Here is a 27,343-nt window from a genome sequence, read left to right on the forward strand (position 1 = left end):
ATGTGCAGAGAGACAGATGTGCAGAGAGACAGGGGATGCATGGAGTCAGGTGTACAGAGAGACCAGGGAGTCAGGTGTGCAGAGAGACAGATGTGCAGAGAGACAGGGGATGCATGGAGTCAGGTGTACAGAGAGACCAGGGAGTCAGGTGTGCAGAGAGACAGATGTGCAGAGAGACAGGGGATGCATGGAGTCAGGTGTACAGAGAGAAAAGGGGTGCAGGGAACCAGGGGCACAGGACAGGTAGTCACATGTGCAAAGAGATAAGGGGTGCAGAGGTGCAAGGAGTCAGAGAGATAACTGGTGCAGAGATTCAGATGTGCAGAGACACAAGGGGTGCAGAGGTGCAGGCAGCCAGATGTGCAGAGAGACGGGGTGCATGCAGCCAGGGGTGCAGAGGGTTAGGGGTACCCGCAGTAGGTGATGTGTTACTGGGGACAGGTCACTGATATTTTGAGGTACATTTATAGAGGTGTCAGAATAGCTGGAAGTTGCCATTTAGACATTACTTCTTTTGCACCATATTTACTAACCACCCTGCAGCATTCTCCTTGGAGCAATACTGGTTCATTGTTCATTAAGTCTACGGGATGTCACTGGGGAGCTCTCACTATGGACAGGGATGACAATTTTACTTAATGTGTGTATAGTACAGTTGTCTTTGTTGCTATTCTATGGGATTGTGTCCTATCAAAGGGGTGGCCAACCCTTCCCCTCATATAGCAAATGCCACCCACCCCCAAAAAATAATAATTTCAAAATGATAGGAGCCCCTTCCATAACACCCATGTGTGTTGCATATCACCACCATATTTACAAAACGGCAAGGCAGATAAAGGACAGCTTTGTACACATTGTACTATATTTTATTATTACATGATTTATAAAACCAATATTTATGTCAGAGTAAAAAAAAAGTTACTGTTGAAAGTCCAAGAGATATAACCGTGCACTGTGGAGGCAGAGATGGAAATGGCACTGATGGCGGAGCTTGTCCCACCGCTTGTGGTTCAGGTACAATAAGAGAAGTCCTCAGGTATAATGAACATATAGCAACCTGTTCCAGTGACTTGGCTGATTTCCTTAGAGGTAGTGTCTGCAGAGGTAGTGGAAGAGGGCTCCCAGAAAATGTCAATATTTAATGGTATAATAATCGCCTACTCATAGTGGAGGCAGCCATTTTGTGAGGGATCAGTTCCCCAGGATCTAGTGAGGCTTGAGGCACTAGTTTCCAGAGAGAAGAGAGTAGTGTTGCTCGATAATTTAGAACCAAGTTGACATTGTCTAATTTCACCGATTCAACGGTCATAAATAGGTTTCCTCAAATTTAAATACATCCCAATCAGAATTTGTGGTTCGTAATTTTTTTAAATAATATTGTTTAACGGAAAATTATTTGTATTTATTTATTTTTTTACAATCGAACTTTGGTCTCTTCTGTGTTTGAAGTTTGGCCATTTTGAGAAATTCCAACAAATTTTCGTTCTGGTTCATGAAACCGATACGACAATCGATATGCGGACTGTCCGAGCCTCTCGAATCTTGAATACTGGTTCATCCCACAAGATGGCTGCCTACGCTGTGTATAGACAGGTTAAACTCAATCAGAGTTGAAGAAAACGGAGCTGTCCACCTTCTCCTCCTCGTACAGCTCAATGTCCTCCATCAACTTCATTTTTGGTTTGTTAACTTTTATTCCCCAAGATGGATCACGGATTTCTGTCAGACAAAAAGATAAGTTACTATAAGATTGGACCAAATGGAACATAAAGACTAATCCTCACCAAGTTATATTGGACGCAAAAAAATAGCTAATGTAGTAGAACCCAACCAAGTTAAAGTACATCGGTCACCCACACACAGTGGAGGCGGCCATTTTGTGGGAGAATGCAGCCTATCCGGTCACTAGGAACCAGGGACATTACTGAAACGCACAGGGCGGCATACATGAAGCGCCACTGCGTGGTCTGGTTCAGCCCACAAAATGGCTGCACACACTGAGTGTCAGGTGCCGGTGCACGTAAAATGCTTTATTGCACCTTAACAAAGCACTAAATACTTATTTCCACCTACCAGCGTTAATATCATATACTATACCAATGTTGGCTAACCTGTGACACTCCAGGTGTTGTGAAACTACTACTTTTTTTTAGTTAAGAGAGGATCTCAAAACAACTATTTATGCTAAATATCTCGACTGTCTGACAATTAGTTGATTAAATATTGTTTTTTAAATTTATTAAATAATTTACTAGTCGCGGCTACCATGTTACAATGCAAGGGGTGCAAATTAGTATTCTGTTTTGCACATAAGTTAAATACTGACTGTTTTTTCATGTAGCTAATTTACACCCCTTGCATTGTAACATGGTTTTGTCCAGGAGACTGAAATAAGAAGTTTCTCAAGTTAAGATTCTTAATGAATCAGGCCCCAAATTACTTTATCTGTGTCATGAACATAGAGAGCTTGCAGTTATTTATAAGTGATAATTCATAACTGCAGTGTAAATAGGTTGTATCAAATGAATCCATTGATAAGTTAGTGTGACATGGTTCTTTTAGAAGCTGTTAGATCAAGGGGTTTTGTGTATGTTAAACCACCCAGAGGGGGCTGGTAGATAAGAGTAGCACCTTATACCATTTATGGCAGGACGCAAAGGTGAAAGCCTTTGAGGATATCTCTTGCAAGACAATGAAATCTAACACATGTTTGGGAGGCCCCCAGACATGCCGACTGCAGAGACAGGGTTGTATGGTAATGACAGATTCAAGCTGAATAAGGTCACATGAAGGGGGGGGGGGCTGTGGGCCCTGTAGCTTGGTTTTAAAACTGTATTGAAAATGTAACTTGTGGTTCACTCTGAGGGAGTCAATTCGATATTGAAGAGGTCCCATTTTTCCTGCTTCTCCCAGCAACAGAACCTTGATTCTAAGTGAGGTATCAATTCTGTGTTTTAGCCTTTTTATTTTATAAGAAACAATTGCACTATATTTGTCTGTCTTTTATTATCTTTTTATCTTAAGCATTGTGGATGTATTTTCCATATTAAATTACACTTAATAAGTTCTAGTCTCTGTGTTCTTACGAATTCACGCGACAGTTTGGTCCAGACGCTACCTAATTGAAACTGTGCAAACCTTGTGGTTTATGTGAACTCTGATTAAAGTAAATTAAAGTGCTAGATTAATGCTAGGGAGAACCAAAGGCTTCCTAAATAAGAGTGTCAGCTCTTGTCCGAAAAACCTTGGTGGTGGTAATTAGTATCGCAAAGCTAGTGTGTGGCATAGATAGGGAAGGATTTAATCATTTTAGACAGACCAGGTGGTTGTTGTTTGGTTAACCCTGTGTCACATAAGCGTCACGCAGACTCGGGTGAGTGCTGTTCGTGACAATCTGCCTCATGTTTTTTGTTACGGCAAAAAACGCACATTTTACTAATATAATTAACACTAGATTCAATTGATATTAGGGATCCCATTTTTGGGGGTGTTTAAAAAAGAGATAAATTACTACCACAAAAAAAAATCAGCCGGGTACTCTGTTTCATAGTGGAGAAAAAAAATAATGAAGTTGATGTTTGATTACTCCTGTAGAGCATACATAATTTACACATTGTTAAAAACCATACCAAAAAAGTGAACTAAACTGAGGCAATGGGATAAACCTCCCATACAGTAAATGAAACAAACAGAAACTGATGGGAAGGGGATTCCATTTAGAGAGATCAAAAGTGAAAGAGACAGAGAGAGGGAGACACAGAAAGAGTCAATCATGACAGCTGCTCATTTGGTAGTCTTTTAAATACAGATGGCCATATTACTATCTACTCAAAAATCATTGGATTACATAGCTGGGACCACTTTACAGATGAAGAAAAATAAATTTTGATTCTGAGAATTGAAGTTTCAAATGCAGTAATGTGGCTATTTAAATTATATTTTAATTCTGATTATTATTATTATTTAGCTAAACTTTCATCTGACCCCAAAATATTGATGGGTGAAAACTGCATGAAATTGTTTTAAAAATTATGTTGTATAAAATATAAGTGAATTTTTCAATGTATGTAGAAAATATAGATATATTTGTTTTTATTTTCACAGTTCTACTTCTTAGTATGATTTTTAATGCTGATGTTACTACTGCTGACACTGTCTATATTAAGCACTTAATCAACAGTTAGACCTGTGCAATGCAGCCATGAAAACAGACACCTACAGGCTGTATAATATAAAATATAAAAGTTACATATTCGTTCATAACGTTTGATTGGTGAATCACACCACAGCGGTTTACCATGTATGTAAAGACTGAAAAATGTTGAAAATATTTTGACCATACTAACAGCTAAAATAAAAACTTGATACATTATATAAATGAATGATGATAATGATCACACTGTGTGAAAATCTGTCTAGAGCTGAAAGTAGAAGCAGAATATACGACAACAGGGGGACTGTAAATAAGGGATTAATAGCCATACACAATCATTGGTGTTTACACTTCTGTGATGTATTTTTGTCTGTTCTCCTTATTAACGAGTGAAGAATGTGCATTTTGTACTGTGCGTCAGTAAATTTACTGTCTGTTGACAACCATGAGTTGAACATTGGCACAGACCGGCCCATTAAGTGACTTTGCTCCATCATTCAGAACACCAGGGGGTATATTTACTAAGCTGTCGGGTTTGAAAAAAAAGTGGAGATGTTGCCTATAGCAACCAATCAGATTCTAGCTGTCATTTTGTAGACTGTACTAAATAAATGATAACTAGAATCTGATTGGTTGCTATACGCAACATCTCCACTTTTTCAAACCCGCAGTTTAGTAAATATACCCCCAGGTGTTCTACATAGCCCTCTGCAATTACCACAGTCATTGTTCTGTACTGGCAACTGGGTGATACACGAGCCCGCTTGATGTCCAGCCGTTGACGATGAGGCCTGAGAAGACGTTGGCTCGGTTCCTTGATCGTACCAAACACCTCCAGGGGACAACAGGTAGTTACCAGACTCATCTAGTTCACATGGGCTCCTTTTCGGGACTTCATTAACTGCGGCACAATACGATGGCCGGGGAATCGGGCTGCAGCCGAGTGAACGCCGGGCTTTAGAGGAGCTACTAGGCAGCTCTACAGCGTCACCTTCTGTATTACCAATAGATAAGGATTCATCACTTTCCTCTGGAATATTCAGGCTGCTCATCTCCACTTGGGGCTCTTTAATAGGAATTCTGAGTGCATCCTCTGCGTTCTCCATCGTGGCTAAGACCTGTTGTGGAATATTAAAGTATTAATCTTCATGAATCGGCAATGACACTAGTTCCTAGCGAATTCATAGGCCGCGTTCTTAGCCCGTAAAATGGCTTCTTCCACTATATATGGAGAGGTGGGCAAGCTGTGAGTCGGGAGCCCAAGTGGGGCCCCAGAATCTGATATACCTTCCACTGGTAACCAACTTCATTGGGGGGGTCTCAAAACAATGACACATTGAACTTGGAGTCCCAGTTGTGCAGCACTGGTATAAATCAGAGGTTAATAGCAACACCTACAGTGCCCCCTATCGCCAACTTCTAGAGAAAGACCTTTTGCTGCAATGTTTGCAGAAGATACCTCTCGACAATTGGATGACAAGATTTAGTTATGACCAAAAGTCTCACAGTGTAAATATACTCTGCAATATATGTATAATATGCCTTCTAGTACGTATGTTGAAGCTGCTTTACCTCTGATAACAAAATCTTCTTTTTGGTTAGACACAAGCAGACGGCAGAAGCCAGATAAAATGCAGCGTTTCTCGGCAGTCTCCCAGGCTTTGTATCAACGTGTTTTAGGCTAATCTCCTTTGCACACAGAAACTCCGCAGTCACCATCTTGTTGCATTCCGACTCCTTGCAGATTTTTGCCTGCTCCATCTCTAACAGAATGATATCTTTCTGGATAGAAGACACAAACTTACGTTAGGTCTTGTGCGCAAGAAAAGGAAAATATGTACAATGGAGACTGTGACCAGGGGGTATATTTACTAAACTGCGGGTTTGAAAAAGTGGAGATGTTGCCTAGAGCAACCAATCAGATTCTAGCTTTCGTTTTGTAGAATGTACTAAATAAATGACAGCTGGAATCTGATTGGTTGCTATAGGTAACATCTCCACTATTTCAAACCCGCAGTTTAATAAATCTAGCCCCAGGGCTCTTACCAGGTACGCTGGTTCTCTGCTCTTGTCACAAGATTTCAGCCCTGTCATGATTTCTGCTAGAACCTAAGAAACGAAGTAAATTTCAGACATGTTTCATCTAGCATTGTATGACAGAAACAAACTGCACTAAAAATAATTTTGTGGAAAAATAAAACACAAGTTGGTAACTGTTCAGTGCCATATTTCTGCGTGAGTCTCTTTCACATCCTAAGTTAATGACTTGGATCTATAGATAAACCATGATATCAGCAATTATGTACGGTGTGCAGAGACGTCAATCTGACCTGGGAGATATTTTTCTGCTCCTGAATTTAGAACGGACTTTATGACTGAATTAACTTAACTGTTAATTAATTCATATAAAACAGGCATTTAACTATGGTTAAGTCCGTGAGAAAGTCTCCCAGGTGAAATGTGGTGATATAATATGAAGTGTAGACTTTTACAAGAACTGATAACGTTTTATTTAAATATATTCTGCTAAAATATGTAATTAAATTTAATCTGATACAGAGTATTTGATAAAAGTTTAAAATGTCTCTGATAGAATGACTATGACAAGTGTACACCGTGTTTAATAAAAAAATGATAAGGATGTAAAATAGCCCTTTTGTTCTTTGTTTAAAAAAATAAAAGTTTTTACGCTGATGTGTATTTTTAAAAATAAACTTTTTCATAGTTTTCTATGTTCCTCAAACATTTTTTAACTTTTTTAAGGTGGAGCATTAAGACTTTTAATTGATTAAGTTTGTCGTAAATATAGATTACATCACATTTATTCAATAAAAAATGACTTTTACTCATATGTCCTGCGGAGGCAGCCATTTTGTGGCCTAAACCAGTTTGTTCCTCCTATCAGTGATGTCACATGTTCCTAGTGATTAGATATGCTCCCTTCTCATCTGAGTGCACAAAATGGCTGCCACCACTGTTCCTAGGCTACGGTTACAATTTAAGAAGACGCTGAGTTAAAGTGAAGGTGGAGGCAGCGGTTTTGTGGGCTTTCAGACCATCAATTGACAAGAAAACATTGCCAATGCCTCAGCCATGTCCTAGTGAGTTCATTGGCTGCGTAGTCGTGAATATCTGACCAGAAAATGGCCGCCTCCGCTGTGTGTCAGTGATGGGCACACTGTCCCCACTTCCTGTGTTTGTCTGATCTAGGAAACACTTCTATGTTTTGTAAAGTGACATCGTCTCCCCTACTCACTACGCCTGAAGAGAAGATGTCGGTCTGCGCGGTCAGCTGACCGCTGCGCAGGAAGCTGTCTGACAGGTAGGGCTGGTATCTCTGCAAATCGTAGGTTTTCATCTGTGTGTAACTCGCTGGTCTGTCTGAGCGCAAACAAAGCCGAGAATGTCCCAGCTTTGGAGTGAAATCCTCGTCCAGCAACACATTGGAACTGTAAGGAAAAGAGAATAAGGGATGAGCCACAGGTCTCCTAAGGTTCATTTACCCCCAGTTCGGTAATAACACGCCCCCCCACCCCTGGGCTAAAATTTGCCAGCCAGCCCCTGCTGATTCTGCCATTGAAAATGTTCTAGACTCACCCTCTTTGTACCCCTTACTTTCCCTGAATTTGTAAATCCAGCATCGCCTTATGTGAGATCACACGGGAACAAGCCACAAAAACACATCTCTTATTTATTAGTAAGTTATCCTGTGGCTCCCCGTGAACACACATTGTCACGCGTCAACCGTTACTGTACACAACCCGTGTACTGTAAATCCGCAGATCTGTAGTGGAAATAAGTTGATTTGACCTCTGAAAAATGTCAGAGCGGTTCTCCACTTTGAGATTATAAACTTAATATTGAGTGTTTAGACTCCACAGTTCAGTGAAGCAGAAAAGAGAACAGGTGAATGCGATCTGTATACATAACATAAATATCTGTACACGGTACAGTGACTTTACCTCTTCTGTTTGTTAAGTGTAAGCTGCACAGAAGAATGAGTCATTATAAGCCGGGTATAATGGTTTCAAGTACCTGGAAATTCCCACCGCAATAAGCAACAGGCTGGGTGAGCTGACATACTTAAGAACAGTGGACAGATTGATCATGCTCTTCTATATTCCTAAAAAGGTTCTTGTTAGTTGCTTTCACTATGCTATGCTTTAAATGGCCACAAACTCTCAGCTTATATTCTATGGTGGTCTTTTAAAAGTAAAACTTTCCCTCATGCTCCCAGATTACCAGCAAGAGAGGGGGACGGTGTTGTTGCAATTACTCTGTCATCCCCTGTGCAAAGCGAAACGCGTTCACAGGAATGAGCCTTAAACTTATTTGCCTTAAAATCTTTCTCAATCCTTCGGCACTCAAAGGGTTGAAAGCTGCAGGAAAACTGAAAGAGGAACCAATATACGACATGTAGGAACACTGAAACCAGAAATAACATCCGCTAGAAAAGCAGACGCGTGCTTGTTTGTATGTACTGGAGTTAGGGAAGTCTCTAGACGTGTTATACAGATACCTGCGGTTATTTGGTGACTCAGTGATACTATAATATGGGAAGAAGAAAATGTTTGTTTAGCTAAGTGTCTCACACCTCCTAATATTTCCATGAAATATCCCAGCTTCATGCAAGTGATGAACGGCTTGGAGGAGCCCTGTAGCGATGGAGAGCCTCTTGTCCCAGCTCAGTATGTCAGATGCAGCCTGTAAAATACACAACATAGTACATGGGAAATGGCTCTTTAAAGGATAAGCAGAATAAATTATAGTGTGTCTTATTTATAAGTTATAATGCAATAGTTTTGCACCGAAGCGCATAGAGGGTTCGCCCAACGCACATCAAGGTAAAAAAATTACTACACCTTTAATAAATTGGGGACATGTCCTAATTTATTTTTAATTTAAGGACGAGTATAGTATTTTTACAGAACATGGAGCTCATTCTTCAGTATTTTGAGAACAATTTAGCTCTTCTTTCGGTGTCCTCCACTGTTAGACAATACCCTCCCAAAAAACTTAAGGAAAAATAAAATAAAAAAACAACACACCAGAGATAAACCGATCCACCCTCTGACACCCGATGTTGGCTATGTTCTAAGCACAGTGCATGCCAAGCTAGGAAACATTTGCCGAAACAGGATACAAAAGCTGGTCACACACTACATGATTTTGGTTCGTTAATTTAGGTGGTTTTCCGAACCGAACCATCATTCTGTATCTGTAATTGGCTCCAGAACAATTGCTGTACACAATAAAAATCTGATTCTACTGGATCAGATTCAGAAACCCCGTCTGGGGCGATTCTTCTACTTGGAAGTGCGGAAATGCCAAACATTATAATCTAATGATCCAATTGTTCTGCCAGAGAGCTACCGGATTGGTGCAATTTGGTCAACTGCGTGTGTTGCATTCATGCTGAACAAGTCAGATTTTCCACAATATGCCATAGGTAGATCACTTACATAACTCTCTGACCTGGCAACAATCTGACCAGCGGTGAATCATCAAGCTGCCAACTCACAATTTATTTTTTTCTATGAATGAACAATCCTTAATTCAATTACCGGTAGCATTACCTATGCATGATTGGATATATTGGCAGCTGTCCGTTCAAAGAACCTTCCACTGACCAGAATCTACATACAATCTCTGGGCTGTTACGCTTGGAGATGAATCCAGGTCAGGTGGGTAGATAAGAGGAGAGTCCATTGACAGTACTAAGTACCTACCCATAGCTTTAAGTACTTGCTTTGCAAAAGGTAATAATTACACTCAAATTTTATTTGGGGAGCCTGCTCTTCATGATGAAGCTGTGACAAAGGGTGAACTTACTTCCTGTAAAGCAATCTCTAGAGTTCCATTCTTCATGAATTGGTTAATGAGGCAGTAGTGGTCGTTCTCCACGCAGAATCCCAACAGGTGCAGAAGATTGGGGTGGTTACAACTGCAACATAAATGGGAAGACATTCGCTATAAGGCTCCTGCTATTAAACAGATACTGTCAAAAACTACAGAGAGGTTCTAGTCCTGTCTGTTACACATAGAAATATATATCGCTAAAGTAACAGACTCCATAATTGGCTTTACCATATTACTATATTTAAATAAAGCATGCATTGTTTTATGCAACAAAAACAGACACAACTTGGGGGTAAATGTATCAATATGCGGGTTCTTCAACACCCGCGTGTTCAGCATCTTCCGCGATTAAATTTCAAGCGGCGCTGCATTGTAAAGGGTTAACTTCCCTTTACAATGCAGCGCCGCTTGAAATTTAATCGCAGAAGATGCTGAACACGCGGGTGTTGAAGAACCCGCAGATTGATACATTTACCCCTTGGTGTAAAATTATACCTCTTAAAATTGCTAAATAAAAAACAAGGACAAAATATCCGTGCCTAGGACACCCCAAATTCACCCACCCGATATGTCATGACCGTTTTGTTTTTAGGAAACCAGGACTGTCCTGACAAAAAAAACATCTGTTGGCGGGAGGGGTATGTAAATCTACAAAAATATGTATAAAAGAGCCTAACACACATAAAATGTAATATTTCTTTTGCCGCTAAATGAAATGGACTACTTCATAAGCAAATAGCTCCTCTGTAATATTGTCCACGTAGACTGATGGGCTGTCACACACCTATATCCCCATGAGATTAACCAATTGTTAAACCCAAAAGAACGCTCTGAGTATAATAAGTCTAGAGTCTGACATGGTCGGTAGCCTTTGGTATCGTCAGGTTTCAAAATAAGTAATGTTTTCTATGTTTAGCAACAAGTAGTATTTCAGGATCACATGTCTTTAAACATTTGAACATACCAATGGTTTAAATAGTAACACAGATAACAAGTTGACAACTATTAGAGGCAGGTGACATTCTGGCCTATGGTATGTATGAGTTTCTGCTCTTACCGAAAACTTATTTGTGCTTCTGTTTGAAAGAAGGAATGTAACCTATCCGCCGGGTCGCTCTCCATCTGAAGGGAAAAACACAAATATTTCTGAGTGCTAAGCATAATCTCCTGACGTGTGTCCAAGAGACACACTCGTCAAACTCTCTAATTGTCTCCTGTGCTGCCCCTCTGTCCTCTGTACCTCACTACCACTCTCCACCAGACTCTCTCTCTGCCTCTAGTGCTGCCCCTCACCTCTGTACCTCACCACCACTCTCCACCAGACTCTCTCTCTGTCTCTAGTGCTGCCCCTCACCTCTGTACCTCACTACCACTCTCCACCAGACTCTCTCTCTGTCTCCAGTGCTGCCCCTCACCTCTGTACCTCACTACCACTCTCCACCAGACTCTCTGTCTCTAGAGCTGCCCCTCACCTCTGTACCTCACTACCTCTCTCCACCAGACTCTCTGTCTGTCTCCAGTGCTGCCCCTCACCTCTGTACCTCACTACCACTCTCCACCAGACTCTCTCTCTGCCTCTAGTGCTGCCCCTCACATCTGTACCTCACTACCACTCTCCACCAGACTCTCTCTCTGTCTCCAGTGCTGCCCCTCACCTCTGTACCTCACTACCACTCTCCACCAGACACTCTCTCTGTCTCTAGTGCTGCCCCTCACCTCTGTACCTCACTACCACTCTCCACCAGACACTCTCTCTGTCTCTAGTGCTGCCCCTCACCTCTGTACCTCACTACCACTCTCCACCAGACACTCTCTCTGTCTCTAGTGCTGCCCCTCACCTCTGTACCTCACTACCTCTCTCCACCAGACTCTCTCTCTGCCTCTAGTGCTGCCCCTCACCTCTGTACCTCACTACCACTCTCCACCAGACTCTCTCTGTCTCCAGTGCTGCCCCTCACCTCTGTACCTCACTACCACTCTCCACCAGACTCTCTCTGTCTCCAGTGCTGCCCCTCACCTCTGTACCTCACTACCACTCTCCACCAGACTCTCTCTCTGTCTCTAGTGCTGCCCCTCACCTCTGTACCTCACTACCACTCTCCACCAGACTCTCTCTCTGTCTCTAGTGCTGCCCCTCACCTCTGTACCTCACTACCACTCTCCACCAGACTCTCTCTCTGCCTCCAGTGCTGCCCCTCACCTCTGTACCTCATTACCACTCTCCACCAGACTCTCTCTCTGCCTCTAGTGCTGCCCCTCACCTCTGTACCTCACTACCTCTCTCCACCAGACTCTCTCTCTGCCTCTAGTGCTGCCCCTCACCTCTGTACCTCATTACCACTCTCCACCAGACTCTCTCTCTGTCTCTAGTGCTGCCCCTCACCTCTGTACCTCACTACCACTCTCCACCAGACTCTCTCTCTGTCTCTAGTGCTGCCCCTCACCTCTGTACCTCACTACCACTCTCCACCAGACTCTCTCTCTGTCTCTAGTGCTGCCCCTCACCTCTGTACCTCACTACCTCTCTCCACCAGACTCTCTCTCTGCCTCTAGTGCTGCCCCTCACCTCTGTACCTCACTACCTCTCTCCACCAGACTCTCTCTCTGTCTCTAGAGCTGCCCCTCACCTCTGTACCTCACTACCTCTCTCCACCAGACTCTCTCTCTGTCTCCAGTGCTGCCCCTCACCTCTGTACCTCACTACCACTCTCCACCAGACTCTCTCTGTCTCCAGTGCTGCCCCTCACCTCTGTACCTCACTACCACTCTCCACCAGACTCTCTCTCTGTCTCTAGTGCTGCCCCTCACCTCTGTACCTCACTACCACTCTCCACCAGACTCTCTCTCTGCCTCTAGTGCTGCCCCTCACCTCTGTACCTCATTACCACTCTCCACCAGACTCTCTCTCTGCCTCTAGTGCTGCCCCTCACCTCTGTACCTCACTACCTCTCTCCACCAGAATCTCTCTCTGCCTCTAGTGCTGCCCCTCACCTCTGTACCTCATTACCACTCTCCACCAGACTCTCTCTCTGTCTCTAGTGCTGCCCCTCACCTCTGTACCTCACTACCACTCTCCACCAGACTCTCTCTCTGTCTCTAGTGCTGCCCCTCACCTCTGTACCTCACTACCTCTCTCCACCAGACTCTCTCTCTGTCTCTAGTGCTGCCTCTCACCTCTGTACCTCACTACCACTCTCCACCAGACTCTCTCTCTGTCTCTAGTGCTGCCTCTCACCTCTGTACCTCACTACCTCTCTCCACCAGACTCTCTCTCTGCCTCTAGTGCTGCCCCTCACCTCTGTACCTCACTACCTCTCTCCACCAGACTCTCTCTCTGTCTCTAGAGCTGCCCCTCACCTCTGTACCTCACTACCTCTCTCCACCAGACTCTCTCTCTGTCTCCAGTGCTGCCCCTCACCTCTGTACGTCACTACCTCTCTCCACCAGACTCTCTCTCTGTCTCTAGAGCTGCCCCTCACCTCTGTACCTCACTACCACTCTCCACCAGACTCTCTCTCTGCCTCTAGTGCTGCCCCTCACCTCTGTACCTCACTACCACTCTCCACCAGACTCTCTCTCTATCTCTAGAGCTGCCCCTCACCTCTGTACCTCATTACCACTCTCCACCAGACTCTCTCTCTGCCTCTAGTGCTGCCCCTCACCTCTGTACCTCACTACCACTCTCCACCAGACTCTCTCTCTGCCTCTAGTGCTGCCCCTCACCTCTGTACCTCACTACCACTCTCCACCAGACTCTCTCTCTGCCTCTAGTGCTGCCCCTCACCTCTGTACCTCACTACCTCTCTCCACCAGACTCTCTCTCTGCCTCTAGTGCTGCCCCTCACCTCTGTACCTCACTACCGTTCTCCACCAGACTCTCTCCCTGTCTCTAGTGCTGCCCCTCACCTCTGTACCTCACTACCTCTCTCCACCAGACTCTCTCTCTGTCTCTAGTGCTGCCCCTCACCTCTGTACCTCACTACTACTCTCCACCAGACTCTCTCTCTGTCTCTAGTGCTGCCCCTCACCTCTGTACCTCACTACCTCTCTCCACCAGACTCTCTCTCTGCCTCTAGTGCTGCCCCTCACCTCTGTACCTCACTACCACTCTCCACCAGACTCTCTCTGTCTGTCTCCAGTGCTGCCCCTCACCTCTGTACCTCACTACCACTCTCCACCAGACTCTCTCTCTGTCTCTAGAGCTGCCCCTCACCTCTGTACCTCACTACCACTCTCCACCAGACTCTCTCTCTGTCTCTAGAGCTGCCCCTCACCTCTGTACCTCACTACCACTCTCCACCAGACTCTCTCTCTGTCTCTAGAGCTGCCCCTCACCTCTGTACCTCACTACCTCTCTCCACCAGACTCTCTCTCTGCCTCTAGTGCTGCCCCTCACCTCTGTACCTCACTACCACTCTCCACCAGACTCTCTCTGTCTGTCTCCAGTGCTGCCCCTCACCTCTGTACCTCACTACCACTCTCCACCAGACTCTCTCTCTGTCTCTAGAGCTGCCCCTCACCTCTGTACGTCACTACCACTCTCCATCAGACTCTCTCTCTGTCTCTAGTGCTGCCCCTCACCTCTGTACCTCACTACCACTCTCCACCAGACTCTCTGTCTCTAGAGCTGCCCCTCACCTCTGTACCTCACTACCACTCTCCACCAGACTCTCTCTCTGTCTCCAGTGCTGCCCCTCACCTCTGTACCTCACTACCACTCTCCACCAGACTCTCTCTCTGTCTCTAGAGCTGCCCCTCACCTCTGTACCTCACCACCACTCTCCACCAGACTCTCTCTCTGTCTCCAGTGCTGCCCCTCACCTCTGTACCTCACTACCTCTCTCCACCAGACTCTCTCTCTGTCTCCAGTGCTGCCCCTCACCTCTGTACCTCACTACCACTCTCCACCAGACTCTCTCTCTGTCTCTAGTGCTGCCCCTCACCTCTGTACCTCACTACCACTCTCCACCAGACTCTCTGTCTCTAGAGCTGCCCCTCACCTCTGTACCTCACTACCACTCTCCACCAGACTCTCTCTCTGTCTCTAGTGCTGCCCCTCACCTCTGTACCTCACTACCACTCTCCACCAGACTCTCTCTCTGCCTCTAGTGCTGCCCCTCACCTCTGTACGTCACTACCACTCTCCACCAGACTCTCTCTCTGTCTCTAGTGCTGCCCCTCACCTCTGTACCTCACTACCTCTCTCCACCAGACTCTCTCTCTGCCTCTAGTGCTGCCCCTCACCTCTGTACCTCACTACCACTCTCCACCAGACTCTCTCTGTCTGTCTCCAGTGCTGCCCCTCACCTCTGTACCTCACTACCACTCTCCACCAGACTCTCTCTCTGTCTCTAGAGCTGCCCCTCACCTCTGTACCTCACTACCACTCTCCATCAGACTCTCTCTCTGTCTCTAGTGCTGCCCCTCACCTCTGTACCTCACTACCACTCTCCACCAGACTCTCTGTCTCTAGAGCTGCCCCTCACCTCTGTACCTCACTACCACTCTCCACCAGACTCTCTCTCTGTCTCCAGTGCTGCCCCTCACCTCTGTACCTCACCACCACTCTCCACCAGACTCTCTCTCTGTCTCTAGAGCTGCCCCTCACCTCTGTACCTCACCACCACTCTCCACCAGACTCTCTCTCTGTCTCCAGTGCTGCCCCTCACCTCTGTACCTCACTACCTCTCTCCACCAGACTCTCTCTCTGTCTCCAGTGCTGCCCCTCACCTCTGTACCTCACTACCACTCTCCACCAGACTCTCTCTCTGTCTCTAGTGCTGCCCCTCACCTCTGTACCTCACTACCACTCTCCACCAGACTCTCTGTCTCTAGAGCTGCCCCTCACCTCTGTACCTCACTACCACTCTCCACCAGACTCTCTCTCTGTCTCTAGTGCTGCCCCTCACCTCTGTACCTCACTACCACTCTCCACCAGACTCTCTCTCTGCCTCTAGTGCTGCCCCTCACCTCTGTACGTCACTACCACTCTCCACCAGACTCTCTCTCTGCCTCTAGTGCTGCCCCTCACCTCTGTACGTCACTACCACTCTCCACCAGACTCTCTCTCTGCCTCTAGTGCTGCCCCTCACCTCTGTACGTCACTACCACTCTCCACCAGACTCTCTCTCTGTCTCTAGTGCTGCCCCTCACCTCTGTACCTCACTACCACTCTCCACCAGACTCTCTCTCTGCCTCTAGTGCTGCCCCTCACCTCTGTACCTCATTACCACTCTCCACCAGACTCTCTCTCTGTCTCTAGTGCTGCCCCTCACCTCTGTACCTCACTACCACTCTCCACCAGACTCTCTCTCTGTCTCTAGTGCTGCCCCTCACCTCTGTACCTCACTACCACTCTCCACCAGACTCTCTCCCTGTCTCTAGTGCTGCCCCTCACCTCTGTACGTCACTACCTCTCTCCACCAGACTCTCTCTCTGTCTCTAGTGCTGCCCCTCACCTCTGTACCTCACTACCACTCTCCACCAGACTCTCTCTCTGCCTCTAGTGCTGCCCCTCACCTCTGTACGTCACTACCTCTCTCCACCAGACTCTCTCTCTGTCTCCAGTGCTGCCCCTCACCTCTGTACCTCACTACCACTCTCCACCAGACTCTCTGTCTCTAGAGCTGCCCCTCACCTCTGTACCTCACTACCACTCTCCACCAGACTCTCTCTCTGTCTCCAGTGCTGCCCCTCACCACCACTCTCCACCAGACTCTCTCTCTGCCTCTAGTGCTGCCCCTCACCTCTGTACCTCACTACCTCTCTCCACCAGACTCTCTCTCTGTCTCTAGTGCTGCCCCTCACCTCTGTACCTCACTACCACTCTCCACCAGACTCTCTCTCTGCCTCTAGTGCTGCCCCTCACCTCTGTACCTCACTACCACTCTCCACCAGACTCTCTCTCTGCCTCTAGTGCTGCCCCTCACCTCTGTACGTCACTACCTCTCTCCACCAGACTCTCTCTCTGCCTCTAGTGCTGGGGGATGCACAAATAAAATGTGAAAATAACAATTTACCCCCTTTAGCCGCTTTATTGCGTATATTTTGTCTGCTCTCCGCCCCAGGAAGACGTCAGCAAACTGACCGCTATGTATTTTCCTGTCAGCGCTGAAGTTGTCCGTTGCTGTGTCCAGTTGCTGTGGCGTCCATTGCTGACACGACGCCCCCGGCGTCAGGCTGATCTCCTGCTGCGGGATGCTCAGCACCTTTTATCGTACACAATTTATTTAGCATCTGATCTGTGATGTCTATCATTTTATTTTCATAATAATAATAATAATTTATTACAGCAACAAAAACTGCTATAAAATGTGTGCGCACTCCCTACTGTAACGGATAACGATATTAAAAGTCACCAAGGAGCTTTGTGACCATATAACATAGGCCAAAAAGTCTGAGGCTGATTCTAATATCCGCAATATTCCTTATAATATATACGTTTTCATAAGTCACTGTGTATACAGATATTAGCATCACTTGTGTATTATAACATTATATAAACATGACTACTGTTTTTAATTTGTTTTATATTAATGTACGATACTGGAAATAATAGGATAATAAAATCGGCAGCACGGTGGCTCAGTGGTTAGCACTTCTGTCTTACAGCACTGGGGTCATGAGTTAAATTCCCGACCATGGCCTTATCTGTGTGGAGTTTGTATGTTCTCCCCGTGTTTGCGTGGGTTTCCTCCGGGTGCTCTGGTTTCCTCCCACACTCCAAAAATATACTAGAAGGTTAATTGACTGCTATCAAAACTGACCATAGTCTCTTTCTCTCTCTGTGTATTTTAGGCAATTTAGACTGTAAGCTCCAATGGGGCAGGGACTGATGTGAATGAGTTCTCTGTACAGCGCTGCGGAATCAGTGGCGCTATATAAATAAATGGTGATGATGATGATGAATCCTACATTTAAAGTGACGCAAGATAGAAAAAATCAGATAGTACCTTTATTTATGGATTGAGAAAAGTGGGATAATGCCGAAGAACAAAATTCCAGAATCATTAACAAAAAAATGGGGACTGGAAATCAAGACCAGCTGAAAGGGAGAACATAAGGAATCATATTTACCTTGTCTGTGCTGGACACCGAATCTATCTGCAAGGACTCCAGTAGTTCTGCTGGGGGAGGGGGAGGTGATGGGAGTGACACGACCACCGTTGCTGCAATAAATAAACTAACGGTAAAGCCACCACTGCCGCCGCTGATTCACAATACAGTAAGATCCCATCACAAACGTATTACCTGAAATTTTTGCAGTCGCATTGCGACAATTTCTTTGTTTCTCATCCGACCCAGCGCATTTCGCCGCTCTCCTCTCTTCAGCCGGAGAGATCTTCCCAGAACTATAGGAACCTATAGGAGAAACACCCAAACTGTATCACACCTCATTAAGTATTAAGTCACCGACCTTAGAGAAATTTGATACGGTAATGACACAAGTAAACATTTGGGGGTCAAATCCCCAAAGAGTCCACTTACACTGGCTGAGGATATCCAAAGCCCGAAAAAGCTCCAGGTCCTTAAGGATCACTTCCAAATCTTGTACCGTGGCCAATTTCTGTCCCCAACTCCACAGTACGTCCCGGGTCACACTGTCCCCCACTCTGCGCTTCATCCAGAACCTCTGTATAGTCGTTTGGTCATTGATGACAAAAGATGCTAAATTAAAAACAAATGATTCATATAAGAAAGGCAAAATCAATCAATCAATCGAGTAAAGGTATGAAAAAAAAAATACTTTGACATATTTCTGCTTTAACCATGTGCATTAATAAGTTATATCTAGTACAGAAGTCAATAAAGCATCCAAACACAGAAGGATACATAAGATTTATACAAGCAGATACAACTTTATTTGTGCTGCTGTCATTTGCCCACATTGTTTTACCTATTATTATAGCCTGTATAAAGTACACCCAGGTAGCGGCGGACAAAACAGTGTAGAATGCAGGAACCAGTTACACAACTTCAGAAACAAGCAGCATATTTTAAGGAACTTGGAAGATCGTGTATCAGTTTTTATTAACAGACTCCCAAAATATAGGGGCCAGCAGTAGTTTATTTAACCACATTGGTTAGTTGGATCCTGGCATTTGTCTAACCATGTACAACAATGTAGCAAACCTTGTGTGACAGCAATGATTACATTAATTGTACCTGGGTTATAATTTTCACATAGTGTGTAGACTATATCAATTATTACCCATTGAATGAAACCATATAAAAATGTTATAATCATGTTTTCTACCAGAATTTTTTTTGTAGTTTTAGGGAAACAGTAGTTCGTCAGCTGTTGTGGAACTGCAAGTCCCAGTCTGCCCTGCTTACCCTACGCGTTTCATGCGCTGCTTCCACAAACATCTTGGTGCTACCCCCAGTTGTATATAACAATTCGTTGCAGTTATGGCCAATATTCTAATCCCAAACCCAACGTACTAAGACCGATGTTTAACCTGCAGGTGAATGTTGTAAACTTATTGCACAGATTATAGAAACAAATTTTTGAGGTGTGTTTCGTGTATATTGTTTATGGATCCATTGTGAATTGAAACTATTACTCTCTGGCTTTTGTTTATATCTGTGAAAAATGTTTCAATAAAGAATATAAAAAAAAATGAATGATGGTTTCGGAAATGATCAGACAAAATATTATAGGGGTTAAGCTGCAAAGCACCCATATACCACTATACATCCAATTGTGTGCAGAGATCTATTTAGCGTTAGATACATTCTAGATGGTGTATCTAACAAAGAATAAAAACAGGCAATGACCTTTATTAACAAAATTTACCCTATGGGTCTATTATGTCTATTAATAATATACTTTAACCCTTTACAACAACCTTGTATTAATGTGACCTAAAATCTATTTAAAGCTGCACTGTCACCTAAGCGGGCAAATGGTTAAGTACGCCATCATAAAACGGCCGCTCGGTTGGCGGTGGGAGGAACACTTAGAATCCGCAATGTAATATAAATTAATAATAAACCATGTTACTTTGGAATTCATGCACTTCTTGCCTTAATACCTTTAAATTACAGTTTGTCCATATGATGTGATGTCTGGGCTAGGAGACAGGTGTCCTAATGGACAAGCAAATTTATTGGACCCAGAGGCTAACAACAATCTACCTCTTGTTTACAATACAGGAATACAGATATAATCACTTATTATCAGTCATCAGCAATGTGATCTTGAGGAATAATCAGTTATTACTTAAAATAAGCAATTGTTACACTAAGTCATTATCACAATTTCTGTTATTTACTGTATCTCGTCTGAGCTGAATATGTACCGACACTGAGTTTACCATAGAGATTGATAATCCCGACTGTTAGGATTTTTCAGGCAGAATGTACATGTACATACATGTGTTGGATGTCCTAACGGGGCAGGTTTTCTAGGTGATCAGTGGCATAATTCTACCACCTGTGGATCTGTTACATTGTATCAGTCAGTAATGACTACACCTGTGCTCCAGCAAGGAGATATGGAAAACATGGCCTGTTAGGGGACCTGAGGACTGGGTTTGGGTAAACTGAGTTATGCGTTTTGTATCCCTCTAAACACAAAATGTTTTCCCAGTTGCAGTTCTGTGCCCAGTAGCTGGAGTTTCTCCTAACAATAAATCAGCATCATTGATGCCTAGGGCACAAGATTACTGTAATTATAGCCCTGTGCATTTTATCTAAAGAAGTGAAGAATCTGAACATACAGCTTCCAGCGAATTCACCAACATGAACGTCATCATCCGGAAAAAAAGGTAACTGTTGGCTCTGAGATGCAGCCGCTCCTAGTGTAACATGAATCACCCATGATAGAGAGGGGGGACAGGGGGGACAGGTGGGGGGAGAGAGTCCTGGGAATAGGTATAAAATAAACTGAATAAGCAGGTAATCTAGCACTCCTTCCTCTTTGCCTAAGGCTTAATGATGTTTATAGATGCTGGAAGTCTATGTTCCCATATACATTGACTAATTACAGCCATAAAACAAAGCTACCAGCATGTTAGTCGTTTGTAGGGATGATTTGACACAGGTGAGGCCTTCCCAAAAGTAGAGACCCAGATTCCCCCACCACTCTGTGCTTCACCCATTCCTCACTGCTTCCCTCGTCCCTCTGTGCTCCCCCCGTCCCTCTGTGCTTCCCCCGTCCCTCTGTGCTTCCCCCGTCCCTCTGTGCTTCCCCCGAACCTCTGTGCTTTCCCGCCCCTTTGTGCTCCCCCCATCCCTCTGTGCTTCCCCCGCCCCTCTGTGCTTCCCTCGCCCCATTGTGCTCTCCCGTCCCTCTGTGCTCTCCCAATCATTCTGTGCTTCACCTGTCCCTCTGTGCTCCCCCGTCCCTCTGTGCTCCCCCCGTCCCTCTGTGCTCTCCCCGTCCCTCTGTGCTTTCCCCGCCCCTCTGTGCTTTCCCCGCCCCTCTGTGCTTCTCTCGTCCCTCTGTGCTCCCCCCGTCCCTCTGTGCTCCCCCCGTCCCTATGTGCTTCCTCCATCCCTCTGTCCTTCTCTCGTCCCTCTGTGCTCCCCCCGTCCCTCTGTGCTTCCCCCATCCCTCTGTGCTTCCCTCGCCCCTCTGTGCTTCCCTCGCCCCTCTGTGCTCCCCCGTCCCTCTGTGCTTCCCCCGTCCCTCTGTGCTTCCCCCGTTCCTCTGTGCTTCCCCCGTTGCTCTGTGCTTCCCTCACCCCTCTGTGCTTCCCCCGTTCCTCTGTGCTTCCCTCACCCCTCTGTGCTCCCCGTCCCTCTGTGCTCCCCCGTCCCTCTGTGCTCCCCCGTCCCTCTGTGCTCCCCCATCCCTCTGTGCTTTCCCCGTTCCTATGTGCTCCCCCAATCATTCTGTGCTTCCCCCTTTCCTCTGTGCTCCCCCCCCTCCCTCTGTGCTTCCCTCACCCCTCTGTGCTGCCCCATCCCTCTGTGCTTCTCTCGCCCCTCTGTGCTTCCCCCACCCCTCTGTGCTTCACCCATCCCTCTGTGCTCCCCCCATTCCTCACTGCTTCCCTCGTCCCTCTGTGCTCCCCCCGTCCCTCTGTGCTCCCCCCATTCCTCACTGCTTCCCTCGTCCCTCTGTGCTTCCCTCACCCCTCTGTGCTCCCCCATCCCTCTGTGCTTCCCCCAGTCCTCTGTGCTCCCCCAATCATTCTGTGTTTCACCTGTCCCTCTGTGCTCCCCCCCTCCCTCTGTGCTTCACTCACCCCTCTGTGCTTCCCCCGTTCCTCTGTGCTCCCCCAATCATTCTGTGCTTCACCTGTCCCTCTGTGCTTCCCTCACCCCTCTGTGCTCCCCCATCCCTCTGTGCTTCCCCCGTCCCTCTGTGCTTCCCTCACCCCTCTGTGCTCCCCTCACCCCTCTGTGCTCCCCCGCCCCTCTGTGCTTCCCCCGCCCCTCTGTGCTTCCCTCGCCCCTCTGTGCTTCCCCCGCCCCTCTGTGCTTCCCCCGCCCCTCTGTGCTCCACCCGTTCCTCTGTGCTCCCCCAATCATTCTGTGCTTTACCTGTCCCTCTGTGCTTCCCCCTTTCCTCTGTGCTTCCCCCTTTCCTCTGTGCTCCCCCCCTCCCTCTGTGCTTCCCTCACCACTCTGTGCTTCCCCCGTCCCTCTGTGCTTCCCCCGTCCCTCTGTGCTTCCCCCATCCTTTTGTGTTTCCCTCGCCCCTCTGTGCTCCCCCCGTTCCTCTGTGCTCCCCCCGTTCCTCTGTGCTTCCCCCGTCCCTCTGTGCTTCCCTCGTCCCTCTGTACTTCCCCCATTCCTCAGTGCTTCCCTCGCCCCTCTGTGCTTCCTCTATCCCTCTGTGCATCACCCATCTCTCTGTACTTCCCCCGTCCTTCTGTGCTTCCCCCGCCCCTCTGTGCTCCCCCCGTTCCTCTGTGCTCCCCCAATCATTCTGTGCTTCACCTGTCCCTCTGTGCTTCCCTCACCCCTCTGTGCTCCCCCATCCCTCTGTGCTCCCCACCGCCCCTATGTGCTCCCCCCGCCCCTCTGTGCTCCCCCCGCCCCTCTGTGCTTCCCCCGCCCCTCTGTGCTCCCCCTGCCCCTCTGTGCTCCCCCAATCATTCTGTGCTTCACCTGTCCCTCTGTGCTTCCCCCTTTCCTCTGTGCTTCCCTCACCATTCTGTGCTCCCCCCGTCCCTCTGTGCTTCCCCCATCCCTCTGTGCTTCCCCCATCCCTTTGTGTTTCCCTCGCCCCTCTGTGCTCCCCCCGTTCCTCTGTGCTCCCCTCGTTCCTCTGTGCTCCCCCCGTTCCTCTGTGCTCCCCCCGTTCCTCTGTGCTTCCCCCGTCCCTCTGTGCTTCCCTCGTCCCTCTGTACTTCCCCCATTCCTCAGTGCTTCCCTCGCCCCTCTGTGCTTCCTCTATCCCTCTGTGCTTCACCCATCTCTCTGTACTTCCCCCGTCCTTCTGTGCTTTCCCCGCCCCTCTGTGCTCCCCCCATTCCTCTGTGCTCCCCCAATCATTCTGTGCTTCACCTGTCCCTCTGTGCTTCCCTCACCCCTCTGTGCTTCCCCCCATCCCTCTGTGCTTCCCCCCGCCCCTCTGTGCTCCCCCCGCCCCTCTGTGCTTCCCTCGCCCCTCTGTGCTCCCCCCGTTCCTCTGTGCTCCCCCAATCATTCTGTGCTTCACCTGTCCCTCTGTGCTTCCCCCTTTCCTCTGTGCTTCCCCCTTTCCTCTGTGCTTCCCTCACCACTCTGTGCTCCCCCCGTCCCTCTGTGCTTCCCCCGTCCCTCTGTGCTTCCCCCGTCCCTCTGTGCTTCCACAATCCCTTTGTGTTTCCCTCGCCCCTCTGTGCTCCCCCCGTTCCTCTGTGCTCCCCTCGTTCCTCTGTGCTCCCCCCGTTCCTCTGTGCTCCTTCGTTCCTCTGTGCTCCCCCCGTTCTTCTGTGCTCCCCCCGTCCCTCTGTGCTTCCCCCGTCCCTCTGTGCTTCCCTCGTCCCTCTGTACTTCCCCCATTCCTCAGTGCTTCCCTCGCCCCTCTGTGCTTCCTCTACCCCTCTGTGCTTCACCCATCTCTCTGTACTTCCCCGTCCCTCTGTGCTTCCCCCATCCCTCTGTGCTTCCCCCGTCCCTCTGTGCTCCCCCGTCCCTCTGTGCTTCCCCCGTCCCTCTGTGCTTCCCCCGTCCCTCTGTGCTCCCCCCGTCCCTCTGTGCTTCCCTCGTCCCTCTGTGCTTCCCCAGTCCCTCTGTGCTTCCCCGTCCCTCTGTGCTTCCCCCCTCCCTCTGTGCTTCCCCCGTCCCTCTGTGCTTCCCCCGTCCCTCTGTGCTTCCCCCGTCCCTCTGTGCTCCCCCCGTCCCTCTGTGCTTCCCTCGTCCCTCTGTGCTTCCCCCGTCCCTCTGTGCTCCCCCCATTCCTCTGTGCTTCCCCCGCCCCTCTGTGCTCCCCCCATTCCTCTGTGCTCCCCCAATCATTCTGTGCTTCACCTGTCCCTCTGTGCTTCCCTCACCCCTCTGTGCTCCCCCATCCCTCTGTGCTTCCCCCCATCCCTCTGTGCTTCCCCCCGCCCCTCTGTGCTCCCCCCGCCCCTCTGTGCTTCCCCCACCCCTCTGTGCTCCCCCCGTTCCTCTGTGCTCCCCCAATCATTCTGTGCTTCACCTGTCCCTCTGTGCTTCCCCCTTTCCTCTGTGCTTCCCCCTTTCCTCTGTGCTTCCCCCTTTCCTCTGTGCTTCCCTCACCACTCTGTGCTCCCCCCGTCCCTCTGTGCTTCCCCCGTCCCTCTGTGCTTCCCCCGTCCCTCTGTGCTTCCACAATCCCTTTGTGTTTCCCTCGCCCCTCTGTGCTCCCCCCGTTCCTCTGTGCTCCCCTCGTTCCTCTGTGCTCCCCCCGTTCCTCTGTGCTCCTTCGTTCCTCTGTGCTCCCCCCGTTCTTCTGTGCTCCCCCCGTCCCTCTGTGCTTCCCCCGTCCCTCTGTGCTTCCCTCGTCCCTCTGTACTTCCCCCGTTCCTCAGTGCTTCCCTCACCCCTCTGTGCTTCCTCTACCCCTCTGTGCTTCACCCATCTCTCTGTACTTCCCCGTCCCTCTGTGCTTCCCCCATCCCTCTGTGCTTCCCCCGTCCCTCTGTGCTTCCCCCGTCCCTCTGTGCTTCCCCCGTCCCTCTGTGCTCCCCCCGTCCCTCTGTGCTTCCCCCGTCCCTCTGTGCTTCCCCTGTCACTCTGTGCTTCCCCCGTCCCTCTGTGCTCCCCCCGTCCCTCTGTGCTTCCCTCGTCCCTCTGTGCTCCCCCCGTCCCTCTGTGCTTCCCTCGTCCCTCTGTGCTTCCCCCGTCCCTCTGTGCTTCCCCCGTCCCTCTGTGCTCCCCCCGTCCCTCTGTGCTTCCCTCGTCCCTCTGTGCTTCCCCCGTCCCTCTGTGCTTCCCCCGTCCCTCTGTGCTTCGGCCGTCCCTCTGTGCTCCCCCCGTCCCTCTGTGCTTCCCTCGTCCCTCTGTGCTCCCCCCGTCCCTCTGTGCTTCCCTCGTCACTCTGTGCTTCCCCCGTCCCTCTGTGCTTCCCCGTCCCTCTGTGCTTCCCCCCTCCCTCTGTGCTCCCCCCGTCCCTCTGTGCTTCCCTCGTCCCTCTGTGCTTCCCTCGTCCCTCTGTGCTTCCCCCGTCCCTCTGTGCTTCCCCCGTCCCTCTGTGCTTCCTCTAGCCCTCTGTGCTTCACCCATCTCTCTGTACTTCCCCGTCCATCTGTGCTTCCCTTTCCCCTCTGTGCTTCCCCGTCACCCTTGTTTGTTTTATGAAACTTTCCTGGATCCAATTTGTTGTTTGCCTGGAATCTGTATTCAATATAATTGTAATAGGTAACATGAAAAGATCAGAGGAGACACTTTTAATGTAACAGTGAATCTGTATTATGCACTTGTTTCAAAATGTTTGGATCCTAAGCAATCCTACAGATACTGAGAATTGCATCAAGAAGTGGAACTGTGCTATTCATACACCCAAAACACAATGAGATAGTGAAAAATACATCAAGAATACAACACAAGAGAAGGAGTACTGTGTAACCACAATACTTACCGAGCATACTGGCATATAGACGTGACACTATGGAGTTTTCTAAATATAACCATATACTAAGAATTACACCCAAAATGCAGAATTAGAACTGTGCCATTAGCCCCAATAATAAAACAACATTGTTAGGAACCAAAGCTTCTAATAACAAATCCTCACACTGGAAGTGGATGTGTTTTATTGTGAGAAACCGGTTAAGGAAGAAAAGAACTCACCAAACCGCAGCCACTCCACGTCGTTCAGAGAGTCAACGCAGCGACAGAAGTCATCCAGCACCCTGGGAGAGATGTCAGTGATCAGAGGACTCGTCATGTTTGGCTTCTTCTGGATCTACGGCCACAGATACGGTTGCAGGTCTCCGTTATTCTGCGAAGTGAATTATAAATGATAAACGCCAGTCGCCAATGGCTGCTTCATGATTGGTGGCTGATAACGCTGCTTACAGTAGCCACACCCACTTAACCCATCAGCTACAATTGTATCACGGCTACCTAATGTGTCTAGCGTTCCCCGCACCTTTTAGATTGTAAGCTCATAGGGCTAGGGCCATCTTTCCCTATCGTTTCATGTCATTCTATGTAACTTATATCATGATCACCTCGATGTATAACGCTGCATAATATATTGGTTGTTTACAAATAAAGGATAATATTAGGAATAAAAAGAGAATGATTAAACCAAGATGCTGGACCTTATGGTGAAAAAAACTGTATTTCTTAATTACTAATACGTAATAATTCCCTTCTGCTCCCTCTGCTTACTAAGCAAAACAATACAATGTATTATTTTCCGTATTTCCTCTTTGATAGAAATAAGTACAGATGAATATGGTTCTCTGTGAAGAACAAGTTATTATACACTTAATGTATATATATATATATATATATATATATATATATATATATATATAGACTTAGACACACTTCCACAATATGCAGCAAACATTACACAGAACAATGACACAAGTCTCTGAACTACAACAATACGTTACCTTCCTGCTGCTGTGTGATTGTTAGCTGGGTGAACTGTGTGTGAGAGAACTGAAAGCTGGAAGATGAATGTCTGGGTGTAACCTGAGCCTGTCACTCACACAGCTCCCAGTGATTGGGGGAACGCTCTGCTGCGTCTCTGTTCCAGGTTTATGTAACAGGATTTGCATCACTTTTTTTAGGGTCGTTCCTGCAGCCACAGATCACTCGGGGATCCCCCCCCAGCTGCTTCCCGTAAGAGCTGGCAATCTACGGGTACAGACATAGGCGGAGAAGCTGTTACGTCCTTTTCTGGAGCAACCTGAGTGTCACACAACCAGTTATACAGGAAATACTCAGTGATATCAGCACAGGTAACCT

General features: G+C 47.6%; 1 protein-coding gene across 1 annotated transcript; it reads right to left on the reverse strand.

Moving 5' to 3' along the window:
* Positions 1 to 833: 833 nt before the first annotated feature.
* Positions 834 to 27,305, reverse strand: IRAK2 (interleukin 1 receptor associated kinase 2). The gene is made up of 14 exons (XM_075184202.1): positions 26,986 to 27,305; positions 26,210 to 26,360; positions 18,500 to 18,679; positions 18,263 to 18,373; positions 18,089 to 18,180; positions 17,032 to 17,220; positions 11,070 to 11,134; positions 9,986 to 10,097; positions 8,748 to 8,857; positions 7,410 to 7,602; positions 6,200 to 6,262; positions 5,726 to 5,935; positions 4,872 to 5,271; positions 834 to 1,773 (listed from the first exon to the last, which is right to left on the reverse strand). Exons 2-14 carry the CDS (start codon positions 26,304 to 26,306, stop codon positions 1,601 to 1,603), a joined length of 1,995 nt encoding a protein of 664 aa, XP_075040303.1. The 5' UTR covers positions 26,307 to 26,360; positions 26,986 to 27,305; the 3' UTR covers positions 834 to 1,600.
* Between the last annotated feature and the right edge of the window lie 38 nt (positions 27,306 to 27,343).

The sequence above is a fragment of the Mixophyes fleayi genome, chromosome 8 (assembly GCF_038048845.1).
Source record: "Mixophyes fleayi isolate aMixFle1 chromosome 8, aMixFle1.hap1, whole genome shotgun sequence".
In the NCBI taxonomy this organism is placed as follows: domain Eukaryota; kingdom Metazoa; phylum Chordata; class Amphibia; order Anura; family Limnodynastidae; genus Mixophyes; species Mixophyes fleayi.